The following is a 24,233-nucleotide window of genomic DNA, read 5'->3' as shown; positions in this document are numbered from 1 at the left end:
TACAGACCAACAGCTTCAGATCCCACTGAACAAATGGAAAAAAACTGCTACCAAACCTAGAAGTCATTCTATACCACTGTAAAAACAAAGCTAAATTTACAGAGACTGTGCTTTCAGATGGTTCTGTATTAATTGTACTTTACTCTTTTTTCTCACTAGACTATTCTTTCATTATCACATTAACCTTGTACATACACTTTCATGTATTTTGTACTTCCCTTGGCAGTGAACAGCCAATTCCATTCTAGGGTAAAGAAAAAAATTACCAACAAGAATTTTGGAATCCCAGGCAGGTCTAGTTTATAATTTTTTTATTTTTTTAATTTTTTTAATAAAAATTAAACTTTTTTTTTGTTGTTTTTTTTTTTTTGTTTTTAATAAAGCCATACTCATCCAGTAATAAAAGCACTGGGGGGAGAAATAGTAGCAATCCTTGGCAAATATATTAAAAAAATCTTATACTTCTACCTATTCCTAACATCATCTAAGCTAATTTTAAGTGTAGATCTTTTCATAATATTATTCTCTTTCCTGATGATCTGGGCTGTGTTAAGTTTTGGCCTGTAGCCTGAACAGCAATGTGAAAGAGTATAACTGCTTAGGAGACATCAGTCATAACATGGAAGTCACATGCTGGCCAAGAGGGACATGAAAAAGAGAACATATTATGCTTTTGAAACGTTGGCTATATTTTGTTTTATGCCTGTGGCATAAAACTCTTTCTCTATCTTTTCAAAATTCACCAGCCGTTAGGCAATTCTGCAATAAGTAAACAATTCCATGGTGAATTAGGCAATCACATCTCTTTGTGGAAAACTTTGGGTCCTTAGCTCTGTACATCTGTGGAGCCACAAAGTACTGGTATTTCATTTTCATGTTGAAACATTGCTTTCAGTTTTGCAGACACAATCACACTAAAGACTACTTAATACCATGTAAATGTCTGGTAATGCAAAAAAATCTTATCAGTCTGTTCATAAGCCAAAGCCTTCCATAACATCACGTGCTATTGAAAAAAGAAAGCCATGAGTGCACAGAAGGAATTAAGTTTTCAGATTTTTGTTTCACTTACTCAAAGTACAAGGTTTTCCTACAAATCCTGTCTATTAAGTCCAGGTGTTCACGGCTTTCCAGGTAGTGGCATCATGTCACTTTTTATTACAAAATGTTTTAGCGACAAATATATCAGGAAAACAATGTAGAGCCGAGCCACATCTGAATTCAAACACAATGGGGTGACTTGTCTACTCACCCATACTCCAACTTTTTTGCTGCAGTAAAATTCAGGTTTGACTGCTGTTTTTTCTACAGATTTATGATTCCTTGTGAGACACCCTCAGGGAGAGAAAACATGCCCCCAAGACTGTATTTGTAGTCTTCTAAAAAACAAGAATCCTTGTCAAATCAACAGGAATCATTCAAAGGAGCTTCTCATCTGACAGTGAATAGAATATGCTGAATAAACACTGCACAACAAACTCACCAGTTTAACCCTTCCAAGAGGGATTTCTGAAAATGCTCTGTTATGCCAACACTGATACCTATAAGATCAGCAATTGTAATTAGCATCAGAGCTAGACCAACACTTGGTACTTCTAAGAATTTCAGAGCCCTTCAATGTTCAGACAGTATTTTAGAAATTTAAATTTGGATTTTTTAATTACACTAAGCTGTGGGCAGAAAAGGTCCCACCCACCACTGCTAGGATTTATTCTGATGCTCTGCCACAACTAGTGCCTGGTCAAGTAACAAACCAAATGAACCTCACACGTTCTTTTGGGATGCCTGTTTCCACCATAAGCTTCCTCTGAATGAATGGTGCCCTAAAAGAGGGAAAGAGGAAAAGTCAGGAAAGAGTCACTGTTCAACTTGTGGCCCCATATGGGAACAAAGATCTATGATATTTATCTAAATGAGCACTAATGAGTGTATAAATATGCACTAGCCAAATATCCTGCAATACACCAAGGAAGACTGTTAGGGAAAGTTGCCAGCAGGTAAAGAGGAGGATTGAAGAATCTGACAAACCAAGAGGGAAATCAAGGCTTGATGTTAACTGGCTATCTACAAGTTGCTGGACACTTGCTTCCCTAATCAGTTTTGTATAGACACATAAAAATCAGTGGTAACACTTACGTTGTAAATGAACTTTAATCGACTAATAGTTATAAATTTACCTGAAAGGAAATGAAATGTGGTCCCTAAATTCTCCTTTCTGAGGCTTAGTCCCCCAGGAATGACAAGGCTTCAGGGATAATCTCAGCCTTTTCTGTGGACATAATCGCCCACAGACTGTCATAGGTCTGCAAAGCTGCACACCAGATCCTGTCCCTGGTCCCAGAAAATCCCATGGGGAAAGGTGATGGAAGCAGCCCCTGTCCCCTGCGACACGCAGACAGAAGAGACGGCAGTATGAACCCTCGGGCAGGTCCCAATTAACAAACCCTGCCAACATGTGAGAGGCCAAGGCAAAGGGTCACTAGTCAGGACATGCAGCATCAGCATTCCTGTGGGCCTACCCAGATGGTCGAGTTTCCATACAGGATCCAGCCCATGGCTAAAGCTGCCTTAGAAACAGAAATACCCCAAATTTTTTCACAGGGACACGTGGCATATGGGAAGATTACAGGTGATATAAATGTATTGCTGACCATCATTCACTAAGCTTAGCTACACATTTACCTCTTCAAGTGAAAAAATGAACATGCTACAACAATAAAACAAATGTGTATGATGGCAAGATGAAACAAGACCTGTAAAAAATCAATAACAGGAATAATAGGAATAACAGGAATAATAGGAATAATAGGAATAATAGGAATAATAGGAAACCTGCTACAAAAATGTAATGGATATTGTGTATAAATCAGTCATCAAATGCAACTATGGCTTTTGTCAACATCTGATATTTACAGAACTGTAGCTTTTATACAAAGCCCTGTTGAGTTGCACATTACAATGACATTTTAAATATACCATCCTTCTTTTGAAGTCTAATCATAAGGACCCCACATGATACAGAATGCTGTTGTAAAGATATGTAAAGATACGATGATAATTTAATACGCACATATTTGAGCCCACACAATCTTATTGTAGGATATGGGAGATACCTTAGAAAGTTCCCTGAAATTATAGGATGCTTGCATAATTTTCTTTAATTACCTAGGTAAATACCATTCTCATCTTTTGTCTTGATATTATCAGATATAAACTGAATATTCTTATAAAGGTATTTAATTTTAGAGGAATTTTTTTAAAAGAAATCACAAAATATGCATTTGACTATTTCATTTCTTCAAGGTAATGTGGATTTTTTCTCACATAATGAGAGCAAATTTTTGCCTGACTGAAGCCATTCTTCAGACAAACAGAAACATATTTTGGAAAATAGACTATATATCTAAAAGCTCTCAGTTAATTTCTGTTCATCTATCTTTGTATCTAGACATGTATCTTTTGGAAATAGCTCTGAATAACGGAAGATGCATTAACTATACAGTTACAGAAGTGATAGACAGCGCCACATGTGTTTTACTCCACAGAAAGTTGAGGGTTTTTTCTTACCTATACCTCTCGACAATGCAATAGGAAGTCTTCTCAACACTGTTAGAGCCCCACTTACTATGACATGGATTTAAATTTACCATAAAAATTGTCATTAATATTTTCAATATCCATTAGCCACTAATAGAAAGAAGTAGTAAGAGTTTGTTTTGGAAAAAAGTTTTTGACAATTGTTTAAAATTTCAGATTCCAAGTCTTTGGTAGCCTCTTTCCTTACTTGGATGCAATAAATAAGATTAAACAGTAAATAATGGAAAATAAGAAATTTCAAACATGATCCTTTATGCTTTGGAAGTGACAATTAGAAGGGAAGAGAACAAAATGCAAGAGTAGTATACAATAGAGAATGAGATGCATTCAACATTTAGAATTACAGACAACTCCAAATTTCTATGAGCAACAAAGCAGAGAATAAAGAAACATCCAGAACAGTGTAGTTGTATTTATGCAACAAAACAAACATTGGCCAAAAATACAGGGATGTTACCATGAGAGACAGAATTGCTAGAAGCAGAAATTTGACAGACTTGATTAAGCTGCTAGTCCATCAAGCCTGTGCTCAGCCTTTAGCTGTGACCATTGCACAACAGCTCAGAGACAAACCTCCTCCAGAGCAACTGCACTATATGATGCTGTACACTGGGGAAAGCATTCCTCTCGGTCCCTGTGGCAGTCCTCCTACTTCCTGAAGCATGAGATTTGATTACCTCATTTTAGCATACCTGCCTACCTACAGTTACTATTCCTTGTCATACAATTATCGAGAAATATCCAGCTGCAGCTGAATACTCTGTGATCATCCATGCTTTGCAAACTTTGGAAGAGCAACTTTTAACCTTGGTGCTTTTATCTACATTCCAGGGAGAGAGAACACATATAGTAAGAGATTTTTTACACAGGGACATGAGAAATATACATGAGAAAGGAAAATTAATAATTTAAGCAAATATGAAACTGTTTTTACAGATAAAAATTCAACTAGATCCTGGATACTGTAGACATCAATGACACAAACAGGACGTACATATTTGGTTTAAGTGGCAAGAAACAGTGCTCCAAGTTTTGAGTCAAGTTCTGTTATTACCTCCAGCACAGCATTTAAATTCCAGGAGGAAAAAATATGGCCATAGAGTAAGATAAACTAAATGCACACACTAAAATACTGTATCCCTATATATTCAAAGTAGCATTTTTCACTAAACAATATGGTTTAGGAACAGTACTTCAAATAGTAGCCATGTGTGGTATGAAAAACTGAGAAAGGTGGTAATCAATGTAAGCATGAGACTTGAACAATAGTGATACCATCCTAAACATTTCTACAATGATGATATCATTATAGAGTTTTCTACAATACTGTTCTGCTCCACTGTGCTATTTATCCACTTATATCCCTTCTTATCACAGTCTCCTCATGTCAGCCTCATTCCATTCATCTCTTCCCTTCTCACTTCTCCCCTGCCTTATCAAACTCTCATGTCTCTCTGCATTCCTCCTTTTCTTACCTTATCTTGTGTGTGGAAGCATTGGCTTCAGCACATTCAATCAAAAATGTACTGAAAACCTAACCCAGTGAAAAAAGTCATGGACTTAGCATGCATTTTGTACCCCTTTTCTACTACATGCTGTAGCAGGGACATCTGACACTCTTTTGTACAACATAGCAGGGCTATGTTATTAGTTGTTCCTTAAGTGCTACCATAGAATAAATTCATTAACAATTTTCTGTATTTATTTTCAGAAGGCAGCCTGAGCAACAAATTATCTACCTCCAAAAGCAGATATAAATAAGCATAAACCATGCAGATGTTTTTCTCCTCCCTGTCAGTGTACTTCAACTGCTGGAACATGCTGAACTTGTTTACCTTTTGAGAGATGCAGCCCAGTTTACAGAGGAACACAGACCTTGAAACATGCTGTACCCCTCTCAATTTTTTTTTTTCCCAATATGAAGCAAATATAGGTCACTTTCTAACTGATTCCAAACTGAATACAAAATAATTGGAAATGCAAAAATAGTATACATATGTAAGGAAGCACCTTAGTGGTAAACCTTTGAAATAAGAGAGTTTGGATAAGGTCTTTGCCTTTACACTCCTAAAAATGTCACATAAACAGTTACCAAAAGTCTTCACCAAGAGCCTTATTTTCAAATAATTAAAAATATCCATTTCCCTCTCTCCAAAGTGAGCCGGAATATTTCCAAGATACAAATAATGACAAGTGAAATAAGGTCCCATCCTTTTCTTAGTAAAGTCTGTGCTGGAAGATGAATGTGTGGGAGCAGGTTGAGACCATAAAGCATAAGTCTGACATAAGAAAGAAAATAATGTTTTCTACTAATCACAATATTATGAGACACGCCACTCTGATGTGCTTACATTCATGAAACCACAGACACCTCAAGAGCAGTGGGGTTTACCCTTTTCTGATATTTAGCTTTATACTTTTGACCACTAGAAATAATAGTAGAAATCTTTTCAATCACAGAGCAAGCACTATTTGTTACTTTTTCTCTAAACAGATATATTCCTGACTATTTCTACAATACTTTGCAAGGTAGAGAATGATCTTTGCCAAAACATAGGTCAACTACTGTTGCAACAATGTTTTTCTGATGTCAACATTAACCCCTTTTTGATTATTCTTGTAAATGTTTAAAATTTTAAATCATCACATTTCCTCTTCGGTTTTGTCTAGTTTAAACACCCTTCTGCTCTGTTTATTATAAGGTTTTATGCACCTTATTCAAAATACTGCACATGCAAAGCTTTGTTATTCCAAAGCATAAAGTGAGACTCTATGAAAAGCTAGACAAAATTTATTTTTCATTTGACTTTGATTTGAATATTAGAAATACAGACTACTTTAATTCTCACTCTTTTCCAGGCTTCACTGAAGGTGCTCCTATGTTCTTCCTTGAGGCTGAATTTTGTTCTCCTCAGAGAGGTCAATTATGTGGGCTTAAAGAAGTGGCAGAAATAACGACATTGGGAAGCTGCTGAAATGTCAGGAGAAATCCTCAAAGGCTTTTATTTCAGGTGAGAGTTGCCAGAGTGATAGAACAAATACACTTCTCAGCAACAGATACTGATGTTCTCTTCTTTCATGAAGGCTGTGACACAGACTGATGTCTTACTGCAACAGAAACGCTGCCCCAACCAACACCCTCAACACTGTGTACCATGGCAGATCAAAAGCACAAACCCCCGCCTCACAAGAAGATTATTCTGTTAGGTTTGTAGTGTGACATTCCTAATTCTGAAATACTTTACAAAAAGTTGGTAAAACCTCACAGAAATGCAGCCATGTCTCTCTTCTCTTTCTTTGACTTTCTACATCCTTGCAGTGAGGTTCCCACTACCCAGAAGAGGAGCTCTGGAACCACAGCACACAATGGTGGAAGAGGGGACCAGGGAGGTCAGACCTGGCACTGCAGGCTCAGTCATCTTTTAAAGCATCAGTCTCACTAAGAAACCATGCAGTGAATTCCTATGACTTTGATACCTGCTGCTGGACAATAGCACAGATGCACCCCTTCCTCTCTGGTTTACTCCACATCCCTGGTCTCAGAAAAGTGGTAGAAGAAATGGTGAAACAGGAAACACAAAGAAGAAAACACAAGAAGTTTAAGATGTTCTAGAGAGGATTTTTCCTTGTCTACATTTTGGATTTTCCCTTCTCTCTTGCTCTGATACTAAATACAGGTAGTAGTACCGTGCCAGACTGCTCCTATGATGAAAAAGGGAACCAGTGGACCTTCTTAACACTCCCAGATATATCAAATAATTCTGGAGAAAAATCTATTGATGTAAATCCAGAAGACTCTCCTATTCTCATCACAGGAAAATAGGAATCATAAAATGGACTAACATATTATAAGTTTTACCTGCTAAGTATTATAGTTTTTCCTGCTAAGATAGCAGGAAATCCTAGAAGCAAAACAAAACCTGCAGCCCCCAGGAAGTTGAACTAATGAACCATTTGCAAAGGGAGCTGATCAAAATTAACATCAGACCCAACAAAAGCTTCTGCCAAGTACTGCACTGCCACCTTGCTGCTGGCAATACCTGTTCCCCATGGAGAATCCCTGCAGCTGTGCTCCCTTTTTCAGTGCATGGAGCCAGTTTCATTCCTTTTGATTTTGACAAGACAAAAACTGGAAATGAAACCTCATCTTGCTCACCCTTTCAAAAGGAAGAAAGGAATAAGGCAGATTTTTTGACTTTAACATATGAAGTCCATAAGTACTATTTCAAAAACCTCACTAGTAACTGAGATGGCTGTTTGTGGAAAAATCCAGATTCTCCAACTAGCTTTCACAGTTACTTAGTCAGCCATAAATATTAAATTATTCACAATTCATTAAACCATCTAAAATAAATTTTAATGCACTTTTATAATTCTCATTGCTCACTAACATACATGTAGAACTGGGAAGCTTCCAGTAGGTAAATATATCCTATTTATGACTAGATATATATTGATATACAGATCTGAAGCATATATGAATATAAACACTCTGAGAAATGAAGCTGGAGCTGGAGCAATCTAAAGCTTCAAAATAGGTAAGCTTAATGGATAGTCTTTAAGTGAGCTAACCCTTAAAAGAACAGGGAAAAACACACCATGAAAAGGCTCTTGTTCCCATATTTCACATGATAGAAAATAATTAAATATGGTATTACAATAATTACTTTAAATGCATAGAAAAAAATCACGTTATGATTTTGGAAAAAAATTTGAATAATTTCTCTCAGGAATTTTGAAAACCCTATCAAACTCCAAAGAATCTTCTCCTTTACTTTACAAGACTTTGATAGTGTAGGTTAGAGAACCTATTCTCAGAGGACAGAATACAAATCTCAAAGTGCCACAGCAGGCAAAATAGGTATGAAAAGCTCTTGAGACTGATCCTCCTACACAATTTGCTGTCCTCCTGTTTCTGTCTTAAGAAATACTGACAACATAACACTCTTCTATGAAGTGTCTGCACATTTTTCTAGTTCTAATTCTGAGAAATAGTTGAAAAAATCTTATATATGGCAGAATAAAGGGGGAAAAAAGAGCAGCTCTCAATCTAATGCAAAAAAACATTAAAAAAAGGATTTAAAAAAAGGTGAGAAACAATGTAAATTTTCATTTGATAATCTGTATGCAAAACCAGTCTGTCACTGTACCTTCGTTTTCTTCTTAAAGAACGCTCAGCAGCTTCACACATAATACCTTTCCTGTCAGTGCTGTTGCTTAATTAGTCAACGTGATGTGAACCTTATAATAAAAATAATTGAGTTGGGGCCTTCAGTCTCTGAAGAGAAGCATCACCATGTAGGATATTCTCACAGATAAAGGTTTCATATACTGCAAATATGAATGTGATAGGAAGAGGGGACACCGACCTTTTCTGCAGAGAAGGACTATACACAACTTCAGTCTCAACTTAGATTAAAAATGCTACTTAGACTACAGGGCATGCTTCCATTTTTTAAATCTTCATAAAAACTTGGTAATAAGTATAAATTTATGTACATTTTAACTAGCATTCCCATTATGCAGCAGTCATTTTCAGTGATGGTAGTCGGCATATGAAACTTAAAAAATTTTCTTCTCCCATTCTCTCCTAAATAACCAAGGGAAAAACATGTGACATGTAATACAGAACTTCTGCATTTAGGTGTTAACAGATACACAGATGTGAAAAAGGAGTCAAAAAGTCCACCAAGACAGTAAGAGAAAGTGATTGGTTAAAAATATTTTTCTACAAATGGTGATATGTAATTCTGCATACACTATTTCTTGATCCTCAGAACACAGACTTCTCTCTGATGTCATTGTCATTTTATATTCAAATGCATTAGTCCTTAAGGTGAAAGCAGGCACTTGCTGAGACAAAAATGTATTATCAGTATTGTCCATACATTAATACAAAATAAACAAACTTTTATTACAGCACTGATGTTTTGGAATCACTATCTTTAAATTTTTGATCAAATGATATTATTTTTCTACTTAACAAAAGTTTAAGTTGAAAATCATTTTGTAGACATAACAGAGTCTTCTGCTGTGTTTTCTAATGTTTAAAATTTGTCATTGAATGAGCCACTCATTTTTCATTCTCTGTACAAGGAAGAGTAAGCAGTACATTATAAAAACACTCATTTCTTTGCCTCACTTAACTTCATTTAACTTGATTCATTTCCAGAATAATACATAAAACATTGCCTACCACAATTTGTACATGTTTTGTCCCCCTGCAAAATTAACCATCAGGAAACTGCACAGCTTCTGAAACTTGTATTTCTTTCTGGAGGACTGAGAAGTCACTTCAGGAACAGTGCTGGGCAAGAATGTACTCTTCACTGTGCCAACACTTTAAAAATAATGCTCTTCACGCCATGATCCAGAAATTAACTCCCCTCACAATGTGATGGAACTGGAAAGAAAGTGATTCATTTTCTCTAATAGCTCAAGGTTTCTTCATATTTTCTTCCTTCTGATAGCAAATTTGTATGTTTTCCTGTAATAGAATTCTTATTTTGAATGTAAAAAATGTAAAAATTTGTAAATTTTTTTTCAAAAAATGTAAAATGTACATGATGTAAAAAAAAAAATGTAGACGATACTGCTGGAGTTTCCAGCAGGCATTTTATGAGGAGGAATTTTTTCTTTGTCTTAACATTGGCATTCAAGATTTCTTCCATTTTTTCTTCCTAATTAGCTTTTGCAAGACAATTGTATGTTTGAAGCAAACAGAATATTTTCCCTCAGGCATCAGAAACTTAATCTTTCCAATTTCCTTTCAATGGACATTGAAAACAAAGCAGTGTATTGTAACTCAGCTGGGAATTAAGAACTATGTGACGTAAAAAAAGGAAAAAACACTATGTAAATAAATTTAACAAAGATGTAAATAAAAATAAAGTAATGAAAAATCCTTTAAGCCACCTTGTTAATACCTGACAGAACTGCCTGTTCACATTAAAGTTGCTTGCCTTTCAAAGGAAGTTAAGACCGTAAATTTATACAAAACTGAGGAATTTTATATTCACAACACACTGAGTGATTAGCATCAAATCATTTGAAATATCACAATCTGAGGTCTTTCCAGCCACTTTTTCCAGCAGTCTTCTTTGTGACTCAAAAGATTTTTTTTTTTAAATTTTGATCATTCTACAGAGGTAATAGTGCCTCACAGAACTCTTTATTTTCCTTATATCTGATATTAAAAAAAAATCAATAACAATAAGCATACAGTTACAAAACAAACAGTTATATGGTGATAAACCATAAGGCTGTTAATGACCTTTTAGATGGAAGTTGCACTCATAAATCTTATCATTTAAAAGAACCGTTGGAGCGGTTTTTGGATTCTGATCAACAAGTCACTAAGAAAGAAACCACAGGTCTTTAGTTTAAAATTTTGAAGAACTTAATTGAAAATTATAATCTTTGTGGCATATGGCATTCTCCCCCTACACCCTGCCAGGAAAAGAGTTCTATGGTATGTTTTTTTAGGATTGTTAACATTCAGACTTTCATACATAGTACACAGTGATTTCCCTGTGTCCCATTTATAGATAATGCTACACACGAGCGCAGTGTGTGCAACGTATACAGACATTACAGAACTTCTTGAAAGTGGGCACGTGTCTCATTCCTGTGTAGATTTCAACTGTGCCTCCTCAAGAGAGTTCAGCAAGGTACTTACTGATGTGTAGAGGAAACCTTCTCCATTTAGGGCTATATACAGCCCAGTCTTTACACCCTGGATAGCGACAACTCGAAGCCCCACTGGTATAAGGTTGAATAAAGCTGTGAAGAAAAAACATGCCCAGATATAAATATGTTGTGGTTAATACAATAGTCTAATAAACATCATTAGCAAAAAAAAGAAGAAAGAAAAATAGCTTCTGTATAACTTTTTTATGCTTTTAAAATCAGACCAACTCAGAAAATCTTGCTTCTTTGATTCTGGTAAGTAGCTTTTTATTTTCTTGGGCATTTTTAAGGTTTTTGATTAAGAGGTGCCCTTATTAAAGACTGATGTCAAGGGATCTGTTATTTCAAATTTATTTTTTTTTTCTTTTGTGAATGTTATATGTGATACAAACAGTAAGGCACTGGTGTCAGGTAATGACAGAGGCTTATCATAATTCATAAAAGCATTAAAATATGTGCTTAACTTTGTGCATAAATGTTACTGAAAAGAATACAGAACTTGGGGTAATAATTAGAAAATAATTAGAAAACCACCTAATAACAAATACCCTAGAAATACTATATACCTCTGTAGTAATCCAATCAGCCACAACTTTGATTACTCTCTGAAAAAAAGACCAGTGTGAAGAGCGGGAGTTTACCAGCCTCACCACAGAAAAACACAAGTTGTATAAGTAGGTGGCATGAACCAATTCTTCTAAAACTTGTGCCAGCGCACGCCTATATTACATTTACTGACTCCTGCTAGAAAATTAGATGCAAAGCGCACATCAGTCTTGGAAGACCTGGATGAGACAGGGTTCATGCCAAATGTTTGTCCACTCTGGATGAGCCAAGGATTCACAAGTCCTGGGATGAAAACCAAAAGCACAAGCAGTGTGTTCAGCATATGCAGTGGGAACGTTTCTATCAAGTCAGGTCTCAGGAACACAGTAACATCTACAGTGAGTTCCTCAAACTTTAAGAAGGATATCCATAGATGTGACCAAGAAGTGTATTATATGAGGCTATCTGTAATCAGAATGTCAGAGCCAAAGCCAAAATCAAGAGAAAAAGGATCATGTAGTTGCAGTGGACAAATACATTTCTCAAGGTATGAAAACTCCTATTTGGTCAAAGGACAAAAATCCACAGTTTGTTTATGATCAATATGATCAAGTTTTACAACTGAGAGAAAAAAAAAAACATAGGTAGGAATACCTACCAGAAATATAAGCATGTAAAAAAAAAAAAAGAGACACCTTTCCTTCAGCATTGTTATGCAGAAAAATAATATGTAACATCAGATAATTTTAGGAATACACAAAGTCAATATAAAGCTAGGAGTTGTAGCAGAGCACTTCCTAGAGCGGTAGAAAGAAAAATATATTCAAAAGAGCTCTACAAGAACTCAAAGCTATTTGGCAGCTTTACAAAGAAATTAAAAGAGATAAGAAGAATTTGCACAAATAAATAGCATTTTAATTTCAGTTGTTTCCAAAATTCTCCTTTACATTAGGATATTACAGTGCTGTTTACTACAAAAAAAAAAAGTATATTCTGTAATATTGTAATATTATAGATAAGGTTTCCTGTCTAATAAATGTAAAACTGTGAAATATGGCACTCAGAGAAAAGATATCCTAAAAATATATAAGCTAAACACTGCATGGCTTGAGGGCTTTTAGTTCAATATAATTTGGAAGTCAAAAATCAGTTAAGGTCATTATCCTCAAATGAAACAATGTCAAAACCAGCAAAATCACTCTTGTGGGTTGTGGAGGGGGAGTCTGTCACAGCAAAACTAAGTATCAGATAGCAATTGAGTTTGGATTTTTTCCTAGAAGAAAAAAAATTGCAGGAGCAAATCTCCATATGAACACCATGCTAAAGGGACTGAAGAAACAACTGAAGGGACACCAGGAAGGAAAAACAAACAATACTTATAAAAAGAAAAGAGGTGAACACAAAAGACAAGTCAGCCATGAGGACTGTCAGCTAATGAAAAATAACTCCCAGTCAAAGTGGTTCAGTCAAAAATTCTGAAATGTAGATATTATTTGCCATTTTAATACTAAAAATAAAGCATCAAAGCTAAAAAAACCCATAAATCCAACCACCATTGAACAAGAATTACACGCCTGTAGCACAGCAGTGTTTTGTGCAGTCTGTAAAGTTACTGAAGTGGCTTATAGTCGCTGATGAATTCAGAAAGCACTGTGGAGGGCATGTAATGCATCTTTTACTGCCACCAAATTTTAATTGGAGATTTTCAGAGCTCCTGCAATTAATCTAAACACTCAAAATTTTAGAGTGTGACCTGGAATGCTGCAATTCTGTACATTCAGAATAGTCAATAAGCTTCACAGAATCCTTTAGACTTGAGTGAAACTAGGGAGGCCAGTCTACATTCAGCTATTGATTGACAAATGTTCAGCAATGTGCTTCATACTGGGGTCAGCAAAACATGCACCAATAAGGAACAGCATGTGGTTTTAATGCACTTTGAAGCAGGCCAAAAGAAATTCAATTCCCTCCAGAACCTGACTGGGCAGTGCTCTTTACTGAGCAAGACTTTTGTGTTCAATTAAACATTTCACACATTCCTAGGATTCACCTGTGCTATTCCTCACTCTAGTAAAAAATGTGCTCTAAGAAAAGCGGAAAGTCTTCTAGAGAGCTCTGGCATTCCAATTCTGCACAGCCAAACCTACACTCTTATCTGAGTAGGTCACTAAAAAGAGCCATGTCCCCTGCTTCCCTCTCTGTTTCAGAAAATGATCTGAAATGAAAACCTGGGGAGTGGGAAGTGAGGTTCCTGAACAACTTTATGTACCTAAAGTCAGTTCTGTGAGGCCATAGATAAGCTGAGGAGAGGTACGCACCCTCCAACAGCCCTGGAAATTACAGCGGTGCCTGGTGCTCAATATTCCCATGCTGCACGCTTAAGTAGAAAGCCTGGCAATTCCAAATATAAGTAAGAAGTGGGAGCATCAGGGAAGACAAGGGAACTGATTGGCAAAAATGGTGCAAGTAAAACCCTTTCTCCTTGGTGCTAAGACTGTGCGCACTCCTTCACTTTGCTTTGTATTCTATCTAGATCACAGCAATAAAGCATTGTGTTCTCATTTTCCTAAGCCTGCAAGCCTACTCCCACCACAAAAAAGATCAGAAAATGGGGCTGGGGGCAGTTAGCAGGAACAACTGGCATGAAAAAGGGTTATTTGTTTAGGTTTCATGGAGGAGACTTGCAGGCACTCTAAATCTGAGTTGGATTCTAACCCAGTTTTACCAAATGTTTGAGTCCACTTTTTTTATAACCAATCACTCCTTTCTTGAGCCGAACACAAAACCACCATATAACTTTTTCCTTCTTTTACGTTATACCAACACTGTCCATTAACTTGATATCTGAAATGCCTGAAATCAGGTATTTCCATATACTTGTGAAAGTCTATTTAGGTACAACTGACTTGCAGCTACAAGAAAATTGCTATTACAGATGACTGTTTCTATCAAGAATCTTGCTAGAGATGGATTGCTAAAGAGTTATGAACTTGCAGTCTCTTCTGCACACACACTGCCCTCGTGACAGTTAACAAAACTTTCCACAGCACCCAATCTCCAATCAGATCAAGGCAACTATTTATTCAAAGCATCTTTTAGATTGGCAGTGACTGCAAGGAATTTGGTGTTTAGAGGCTTGTCCACCCATTTTTTATGGAGCAAACCCATTCTACCTGCCCAGTCTTACAGAAGACATAATTAAAACTTTTCTTTTAAGTATGACTGAACATTTACCTTTCAGACTAAGATTATCCCAGTGGGAGAAACAGGCTTACCTAGCTCCCAGAGGTGGTGTAAATAGAGGAGTAAATGCCTGTATAATTCTTTGAGGAAAAACTTAAGTAAAAACCAGTGCAAGCATCAGGCTGCAGATATCTCAGTGCAGTAATCCAAAATTAACATTAATTAATCCAAATTTAACAGCACTGCAGGTGTTTTTTCCCTAATCTTTATGTGCTTTATTTCTATCTAATTACCTCCTTTACCATACAAGGGTGCTGTAAAGGTTATTTTATGAGTACCTTCAAACCAAAATATGAACTGGTATGAAGTGGTAGGTATTTTATAAAGAGGTAAAAAAGTTAATGCTTCCACATTCAATTTGGGAGATATAAAGAGAACATTAGAAGCATGCATTAAAAGATGAAAATAAAGGAATGTTTAATGGTTTCAGGATTTCTTGAAGAGCAACTGTACCAGGTACCATGCACCACAAAGGAGGTAAAGCATGCTGCAGCATAATAAAAGATTTGCACAGCACAGCCAAATCAAAATTTACTGGATAATGTTCACTTTTTCATTTATCAGTTTATGAAATAAGACTACCAATGATTAATGCTCTTTTAATTAGAGAATATTATAAACATGTTATAAACACAATTGTAATTTCATAAGGGGTACAAATTGCAACATTGGAGTGTTACAGTCAGGTTTGTCACCTATAAAGGAAAGTATCACCATTTACGCTGCATTTTTTCAGTGGTTGTTGGCTAAGATACACTCTAGGTGAATTAAAACAAAATATAGGGCTGAAAGATTCAGGTTTTCAATCTCAGAAAATAAAAAGTTGCAATTCTCTGTTTCTCAAATTAATTAGTCTTTTATTCACAACTCTTAATTCATGAGACAAAACTCTGAAGATAGACCAAAGCCTAAAAATGAGCTATTTTAGGTGGGGAGGACAGAAGGAGAATGTAATGCTTGTTACTACACGTATGGAAATAGTTTGTATCTTTATGATTTCTGTGTAGTAGTTTGCTTTGTCTAATTAATAATGCTGAGGCCAGTGAAGCAAGCCACATTTGCACCTGTAAAATCCAGGAGAATTAGGGTGAGTGTGACAGCTAGAATGAGTAGGACCTCAGTAACCAGAGCCACAGCTTTAACCACAGTCACTCCTGCCTTTGCTACAAGCAAGACACAAAAGCAAACCAGAAATGAAAGGCATCGGAGGAGTTAAATGAAAAAAAAAAAAAAAAAACCCCAAAAAAAAACTAGATAAAACAAGATATCACTGAGAGTGGGGCAAAAACCAAATAAATACAGACTGTACACACAAGATTGTTTGGATAACAGCTTTGATTTGGTGAAGTGATTTAAGGAAAGTCAGCACCATTAACCAATAGGTGCATTAATTACCATTGTTTCATGAGACATCATTATCTTGGCAAAGTTATAAAAAGAAATTACAGCAATGAACTGAAACCTGTTGGTCTGTTTAGGCTGGGTTCTAATATCATGGCAGACATGAGCAGACAAAAGTACATTCTGGGATGCAATTGCACATCACATCTTTCCTCCTTTTTCATGTGTTTGCACACAGTGATACACTAAAAATCTTGTCATCTCTCTCCGCAGTCTCTAACCTTACTCAAACTGGGATAATGAGCAGCTGATTAAAACCACTGGTAAAACTCATTTGACTTTAGATAGAAGCAAATCTTAATTTTAGTTTGAGCTACCTCTCTATAACTGTGACTCCAAAAGCGTGCAAACTTATGTTTACTGACATACATGTGAAATGAGTACAAAATGATACAGGCACTTGAGGGAATTTTAACTTCAAGTACTACTTCTCTAACTGCTTGACACAAAAATACATGGCAACAGCACAAAAAGTAGCAGCATGACTAAGCTTCAGTTTCCCTGCTGAAGACAAAAAAGAAACTGCATCTTTTTTCTCTCCCTCGCTCCTCTCTCCCTCTGGCTTCTCTGACACCCAGTTACTCAGTGGGCTCTCTTCAGGGACAGTGAATAGAGCAGAAGTCAGGTGGAAGGCTGGCAGAGATGCACACCCTTTGGCAGTCTGTATTTCCTTTTTTTGATGAAAACACACCTTGAATTGAAGTCATCCTCACTATCCAGGTAAGTAGTCTATCTGTCCTATGGACAGCTGATACCTGTCCTTCCCTTCAGCCACCGGGCACATTAAACAGGCAGCCTGCAAGCATCACGGTCAGAAGCAGAATTTTCTCCCTTGGGCAGCTGCCAGAAGTAATTCACTTGTAAGCCTCAGAGAGAAATTATCATGCTAAGGAGTTCACAAAATAAAATATCAAAACACTAGAAATTCCATCCATGAGAAGATGATTGTTTTAAAGTGAAAGAGAGTAGGAAAAACAACACATGCTGCAACAAACAAAAGCAATAGGAAAAGAAAAGTTCAACAGGAAATTAAAGGCAACAAAGTGGAAAGGGAAAAAACTAAGACTGGCAGCACAAAAGAAACAAACATATATTCATACAATAATGAAGATACCAAATAGGTAAATCTTTTCAGCTCTTAATATAGTGTTGATTCATATATACCAACAAAATTTCAGAAGTAGACTGTAAGCCTTCCTGACAAACACATTAATTTTGCATACTTCTGTTCTGAACTGTCTTTACTAAAAAATATTGGAAAATTGGAGTAGTTATGAAAAAAATAATCCCACCAGTTAAAGACAGAAGAAAAAAAAGCATTTGTGAAAAAAAAAAAAAAAAACAACCCCACACCTTTTTAGCAAAAAAATAATTTTGGAGTAAACCAAATTATCTAACAATATTTATGCAAAATTCACAATACTTCTATATTTTATATAGACTTCTATATAATACTTCTATATACTTTATATAATACTTCTATATTTTGTATAGTATTTTGTTAAGTTTGGAGAAGTTAAAAATATCAGATTATTTATTATATAGAATATTCATTCTACGTTTTGGATAAAGAAGAATAAGGGAGATGGGCAGAGAGCTGGAAAATCAGAAATGCATAGAAGAGGAGAGAGAAAGAGTAAAAAAGAAACCAAAAGAGGACAATTTGTGAAGCTGACAACATCAAAAAGAGCAAAGTAAGGCACTGTGGTCTAGCTTTGAAAAGACTCCAAATCCAGAGATCTAAGAGTTAAAAAATCTCTCAGAAATAACAAAAAAGCATTACAAAATTGTTGCAGTCATACACATCTTAGTGCTGAAGCTGAAAATAAGAGAGATGGGCAGAGGGAGAGAGATATGCACTTATACCCTAAGACAGTTCTTAGACCTCACCTATGCAAAACTTCTGTAAAAAGTGAGAATAATCTTGTCCTGTTTAAGGTCTTCATATGTACTCCAGTACTGAAGTGGGCATGAGAAATGGAAACAGAGGGAAGAAAAGAAACAAGGATGGGGGTGGGATGGGGAGGGCATGAAAGGGGAACAAAACCACTTGGAAAACAAGCAGAGATACACAAAAATATATATTAACCGATTTTTCTCAATTAAAAAAAAAAACTAACAAGATGATCATGCTATCTGCTGATGAAAGGTGTTATAAAAGACAGCTATGCATCAATTAAAATAGGGACCTTACCAATGTAAGTCAGAAACCTCAAATACCTTAATTTCTCCAGCCTAATTTCAACATTTTTAATAAAATGAAGGGGTTATTTATATATGCATAATAAGAAGAAAAATCTTGTGTATTAAAAGTGCTTAAAATAAAATTCTAGATGACACAGAAATATTACTTAAATATGTCATGATAATTAAACAAAACACAAATCAACTGTTTCCAGAGTAAGAACAGGTTTGTTTAATTACCATCTGCAGCTGAAGTTATCAAACATATATATATGCTCATTGAACGAAAATACGTAGCAGTATCATATGAAAAGCATACCAAAGCAGCAATCCACACGGCCTTTCAAGACCTCTTTTGTTTGGAACATTTTTAAAAACTGCCACTTTTGTCGTCTCTACAGTGGCATAAAATCTCTTAACATCATTGGAATTCTGGCTGGCACAAGATTTTAGCCCCAAAATTTTTAGTACCTTCAGCAAGGTAATTTAGCATGTGTTTTATGAAGGTCTTTGGTAGTTTAGCATACATTTATTTGCTTGTAAATTCAGATTTTTCTGAGAAATTTAGTTTCCATGTCTTGTTAATTCTTTTTTTTTATTTATTGGAAGATACAAATTTTTTGTTAGATGAGTTTTTAGAAAAAAATTATTTTAATATAATTTTACCACTTTTATAAAATTACCAGAAGACATTCATTGGCCTAAATATCTTCCTCCTAAGGTCCATTAGCACCTACGCCTTCCCCTTCAGAGGCAACACATTTAGGCCAATGTCCTGCATGAGCCATGCTGGTGGAACATCAGGCTTGGAACAGACAGAACCCTCCTCCTTGGGACAAAACACACTCAGAAACCCTCCAAAGGCAGGCATTAACACGGTGCCTGTGCAAACACATTTGAGCGATGCGATCTGCGTGTGCGATTAAGACATTCCCCTGGGGCAGTCACTTACTAGAATTACTGCTGTCATCCTTGGTTCCATCGAGACTTCCATCGGGGTGCATTTGCAAGTAGTAGCCTTGCCTGCAATATAACCTGGTCACTATACCCTTGAGCTGGGGATCTGAAAGACAAACATATTTTGTCACTAGCCTCAAAACTTTTTCCAAGAGTTATCCCTACTTCTCTCACTGTAGGAGGATGTTTGGTGAAGCAGCAGTGCTGTCTTAAAAGTAAGTACTACAACAGGATGTGTGCTGATGGAGATGGAGAAAAAATCTCTCTGCAGAGTGTTGTTAGGTCAGTTCTGTGTCCTGTTCTCTGCCTCCAACATCCTTCATTACAATTAATACAGGTAAAACAGAGAAAAAAAGAACACCCGAAATACCCAGTCAAAAGCTTAAACCATATTAAGCCCTGAAAAGCATTTTAGACTTCAGAAACAATATAGCTCATTATAGACACTAACAAAACATTTGAAAAACCCTACTGGTTTCATATATGTTAGCAACTTACTGTACTGCATATAAGTTTTAAGGAAACTGGGGGGACAAGGTAGGTTTCCTTTCCTATCAAAAGTGGTAAACTTATCTGGTGTAATTTGCAACAGTACCATCTGAAGTTCTCAGAATATTTTAACCAAGCTAGAAGTAGAACCAACTCATCTGCCCTCTCCCACTCCCCAGGGAATAACACCCACAATCAGGGCAAGACATAATCTTTCTTCAGTAGAAAGAAAAAGCTGAAAAAACTCTCAGTAAGCTAAAGCTATGGGAAATCCAGGTAGCTGGAAGAATGATGGTACTCCATTTAATACTCTGCATTTATGAAAATTGCCAAGAATTGGACGGGGAGTGCCAAGTCGCAAACTTTTTGATTCACAGCACAGATGTTGCCTCACCAAATCACAAACTGAGCTGTTGCAAAACTGGTTCAGAGAAAGAAGGCATCACATCTTTAAAAAATTCAGCAGAACTACTTCTGTATGATATCAGTATTAATACTGTTACACATTAACTGTGAGGCCCAGTTCCAGGCAGCCAGTACATAAATTTTGAGAATATTGGCATTAAAATATCTATATCATATCATATCATGCTTAGCTCTGCAATAATTAATTAAATTAATAAATACTTTGATACAGATACATAATAAAATAAACATGTGAACTTTGAAGGAAGACAGAAAGTATGTTCATGCAAGCCTGCGGGCAGAATACAAAATTTGTGTATAATTGCTCTCACAATTAATCATGCTGGGTTACTTAGAGTATCCTAGGGGGACATGAAAACAAACAGTGATAAACAAAACTGCCTCTAAATGGTATGTACTGAAATTTCTATAGAGGCTCAGTTCTATGAAATTATCCTGCAAATGTTGAGTTTTTATTGAATATCCAAATTACAAAGTTGTATTAAACAATAAGCCCATCTAAATTAAAAATACAAGATAAACTGTAAATATAATTAAAAACTGTTACTATAAATAGTAACACTATAAGACTTCTGAGGCATGGAAATAAATAATATGGACAATCGAAGATCAACATATAAGCATGCTACAACTTAAATTTTTAAAATTTAACTGAAAATTCTGCTTTCTGTTAATTTTTACATTATCAAAAGTTTGTCTTTATATATGAATACTCAGAAATAAATATATTTCAAAATTTTAAACATGTTAAACTGCAATTCATTTGAAGGCACTGTCGTCATCAACTTCATCAGGTGATACAAAAGTATTTTCATAATTTAAAAACAAAAAGTGAGTTCCTTTTACACAGGCACTATTCCTGTCAATGTATGCTTTCCATGTGTACTTCAAATTGACAATTTTAAACATGCTTGCTTAACACCCATTAAAAAGGCATCTTTAAAGACTAAATAAAGGTATAATAAAAATAATATTAAAACTTAGATCTTTAAAAATTATTTATAGGAAAAGTATTAACATTCCGAAAAACACTTTCCATACCCAAGGAATCATGAATAAATGACTTTTTATCAACATTTTCTGGTGGAAAGAAGTTTCATAGGAAGGCAAAGTACAGTCAACTCACTGTCACCAGCTGTTTACATCTACTGCTTCAAGGGAAAAATGTCAAACTTAGAAGTCACTTTCAAAGTCATTGTTTATGCTCATTCTATTCATTTTTCTAAACTGACAAAATTAAGTTGACAAAATTAAATATACTTTCTAATAATCATTCATCTGTTTTCATCAAAAGCATTCTTTAAAATTAACCCTGCTTTACCAGCTATCCAAAATTATATCTGAATGAAAGTGAAATGACACATCAATCTTGATGCAAATCATAATAAGCAATAGTCACAAAATAGTCACTCCATACAGCTTCAAGGTAAGTATCTCCAGGATGAAGCAGACAATCCTGTCGGGCAAGAAGTTTATCTCTTCTCCTTGCAGAAAGATTAATTACCCTTTCAGGTCCTTTTTGAGACACCTGAGCAGCAAGCAGAGAAGAGAAATCTGCTAGTCCCAGTATTTCTGTAGCATTTTATCTACCCTTTGTCTTTTAATAATATTACAGGAACAGTCAGATGATTTACAAATGAGTTTCTCAAATTGTATTTGGTTTAGATCAAAAAATTTAGATTTTTTTATTGTTTTTTTTCTCTGTCTGCTAGACAGCAGGAATGAGCAGCAATGCCCAGAAACAACAGCAGAAGACTGGTGGTGCCTGTCCACAGTTGTACTGTGTGTCTCACCTGTTTTTAACTCTCACCACAGTGCAAAGACAGACAGAAAGACAGACCAGCATTTATTCCTACCCTTTAACCCCTATACTCGCTTTTATCTTCCCACAGAGAAAAACAGTGGCAAGAAAATACAGCAATAAAATAAACCAGAAACAGGATAAGAGCAGACAACCTCACCAGAGAGCTCCCAGCTCTCATGATTTTATCATAGGAGTTTTGCTATTAGTTCTCTCTAACTCCTAGCTGCTATATCAATGTTACTTTGTGAACAATATAATTCCTATTTAATTTAAACCACCTTTATTTCAGGGGAACTCAAACTATAAAAAAAGCAAACTTTACCATGCATCAAAAATTATGGAAGAGTTCAACATCTCCTAATGATTTTTATCAATCTTTTTTTGTGCCTTGACTCCTGAGGATGAACAGTTCAGCATGACATGTCAGCAATGCCGTTCGCTGGGAAAAATTATTCTGACTTGTCATTATTAGAGGTTGTATCTTAAAATTCAAAGCCATACTGAATGGACAAAGCAACAGCTCCTCAAGCCTCTTTTTCACAGCAATCTGTGTGACAGCAGCCACTTGCAACCCACTTTTCTTGCTTTTTTTCTTTGTCAGTGGTGATGGTAGGATGCATGATTGCAGTTAGCATGAACATTCTGTCAGGAGCTTTTCTAATGTCCTCGACAAAGGCAGAGTTTAATTAAGATGTCTTCTCTCTCAAATAGTGGCTACAAAAATGGCTTTGGCATTAACTCATGACAGGCTGAATCCAGCTCTTGCTCTAGCACAATTATGACACTTTATGGTTTGAACTGTGAATATTTTCTGTTCACAGAGAGAATGGCTTTTGCGTGTACTTCCCCACTCCAACACACTGCCAGGACAGATGTATTTAGAAACTTTATAGATATAAAATAAACTAGGGAAAAAACTTATTAAATTTGAGTGTTAAGACATAGAAATGCTGAAAGAGCAGTGGTGAATATACCTATTGTATATTTTAAAAATTAGTCCCTTAGCATCCACTGGAGTTTTAATTTTTAGTTTTTACCAGAGGAAGGTTTCTTTTTACTGTCATTATTTATTTTCTCCCTCTTCTGTGCAAAGGGACTAAATAAAAGCCTGCTGACAAGCAAATGCTTAATAGAGGGGTAGTCTCACATCAACTCACATTCTTATGGAGAATAACCTGCACTATCCAGTCTGTCACAAAATGAGTCGCTCAGTGAGCCAAGTAAAAGCTTGTTATTTAGAGGTACATTCTGCTCAGATAGCAGAGCATCAAACTCATGATAAGAGCTCCAGGTCTTTCATGTTTTACTTGTCCTTTATTCTTTGCACTTCCATCTGACAGTTTTCACTTTTGGATATTTTAGTACTAAAAGTACCACTCATAAAAAAGAAAAAAAAAAGTAAAAAAGAAAAAAGAAAAAAAGAAAAAAAAAAGAAAAAAGAAAAAAGAAAAAAAAAAGAAAAATGAAAGAGCATTTTTTATTTAATATTAATGGTACCTTGATAGTTACCATGACTTGGCCATCATGTCTTGATTGCTGATGTTATGGTCAACATTTGTTAGGAACCTTCTCCTTCATCTATTTAACTTTATTGAAAATATAATAAAACCCCATTATAGTCTGTATTCAGATTTTTTTAAAAAGTCAACCCCCAATATCCTGCAACCACAAAATTCCTTTTGAACCTGGAAAGTAAAACACCCACTGAAAGTCCAGAGTGCCTCACCCACTCTAGACTCATCTCCCTATTATTTTGTAAAGCCTGGGAAATGCAAAAAGCCCTTTCTCCTGACTTCCTACACAATAGTACTCCAAAAGTAGTGTGTGTGTAGGGTGTGTTGGACTGGAATTCTTGCCATCTCTCTTGTTGAAGTGTCTCTACTTTGCATAAAAATTA

The 24,233-nt window shown here is 35.7% G+C and overlaps 1 protein-coding gene across 3 annotated transcripts in view; it reads right to left on the bottom strand.

Annotated features, from left to right (window-relative positions):
- Positions 1 to 24,233, bottom strand: part of FGF14 (fibroblast growth factor 14) — a 377,538-nt gene that overhangs the window by 74,517 nt on the left and 278,788 nt on the right. For all 3 annotated transcript variants that reach the window (XM_005516471.2, XM_005516473.2, XM_005516472.2), the window contains exons 2-3: positions 19,613 to 19,723; positions 11,276 to 11,379 (exon numbers count right to left, since the gene is read on the bottom strand). In XM_005516471.2, the coding sequence (XP_005516528.1) occupies positions 11,276 to 11,379; positions 19,613 to 19,723 (215 nt within the window). The remainder of the gene's footprint in view (positions 1 to 11,275; positions 11,380 to 19,612; positions 19,724 to 24,233) is intronic.

The sequence above is a fragment of the Pseudopodoces humilis genome, chromosome 2 (genome assembly GCF_049639895.1).
Source record: "Pseudopodoces humilis isolate 2021_Gansu_Grassland_sample_001 chromosome 2, ASM4963989v1, whole genome shotgun sequence".
Lineage (NCBI taxonomy): Eukaryota > Metazoa > Chordata > Aves > Passeriformes > Paridae > Pseudopodoces > Pseudopodoces humilis.
Note: the sequence above shows the minus strand (reverse complement) of the source record. Positions and strands in the feature narration are given on the sequence as shown.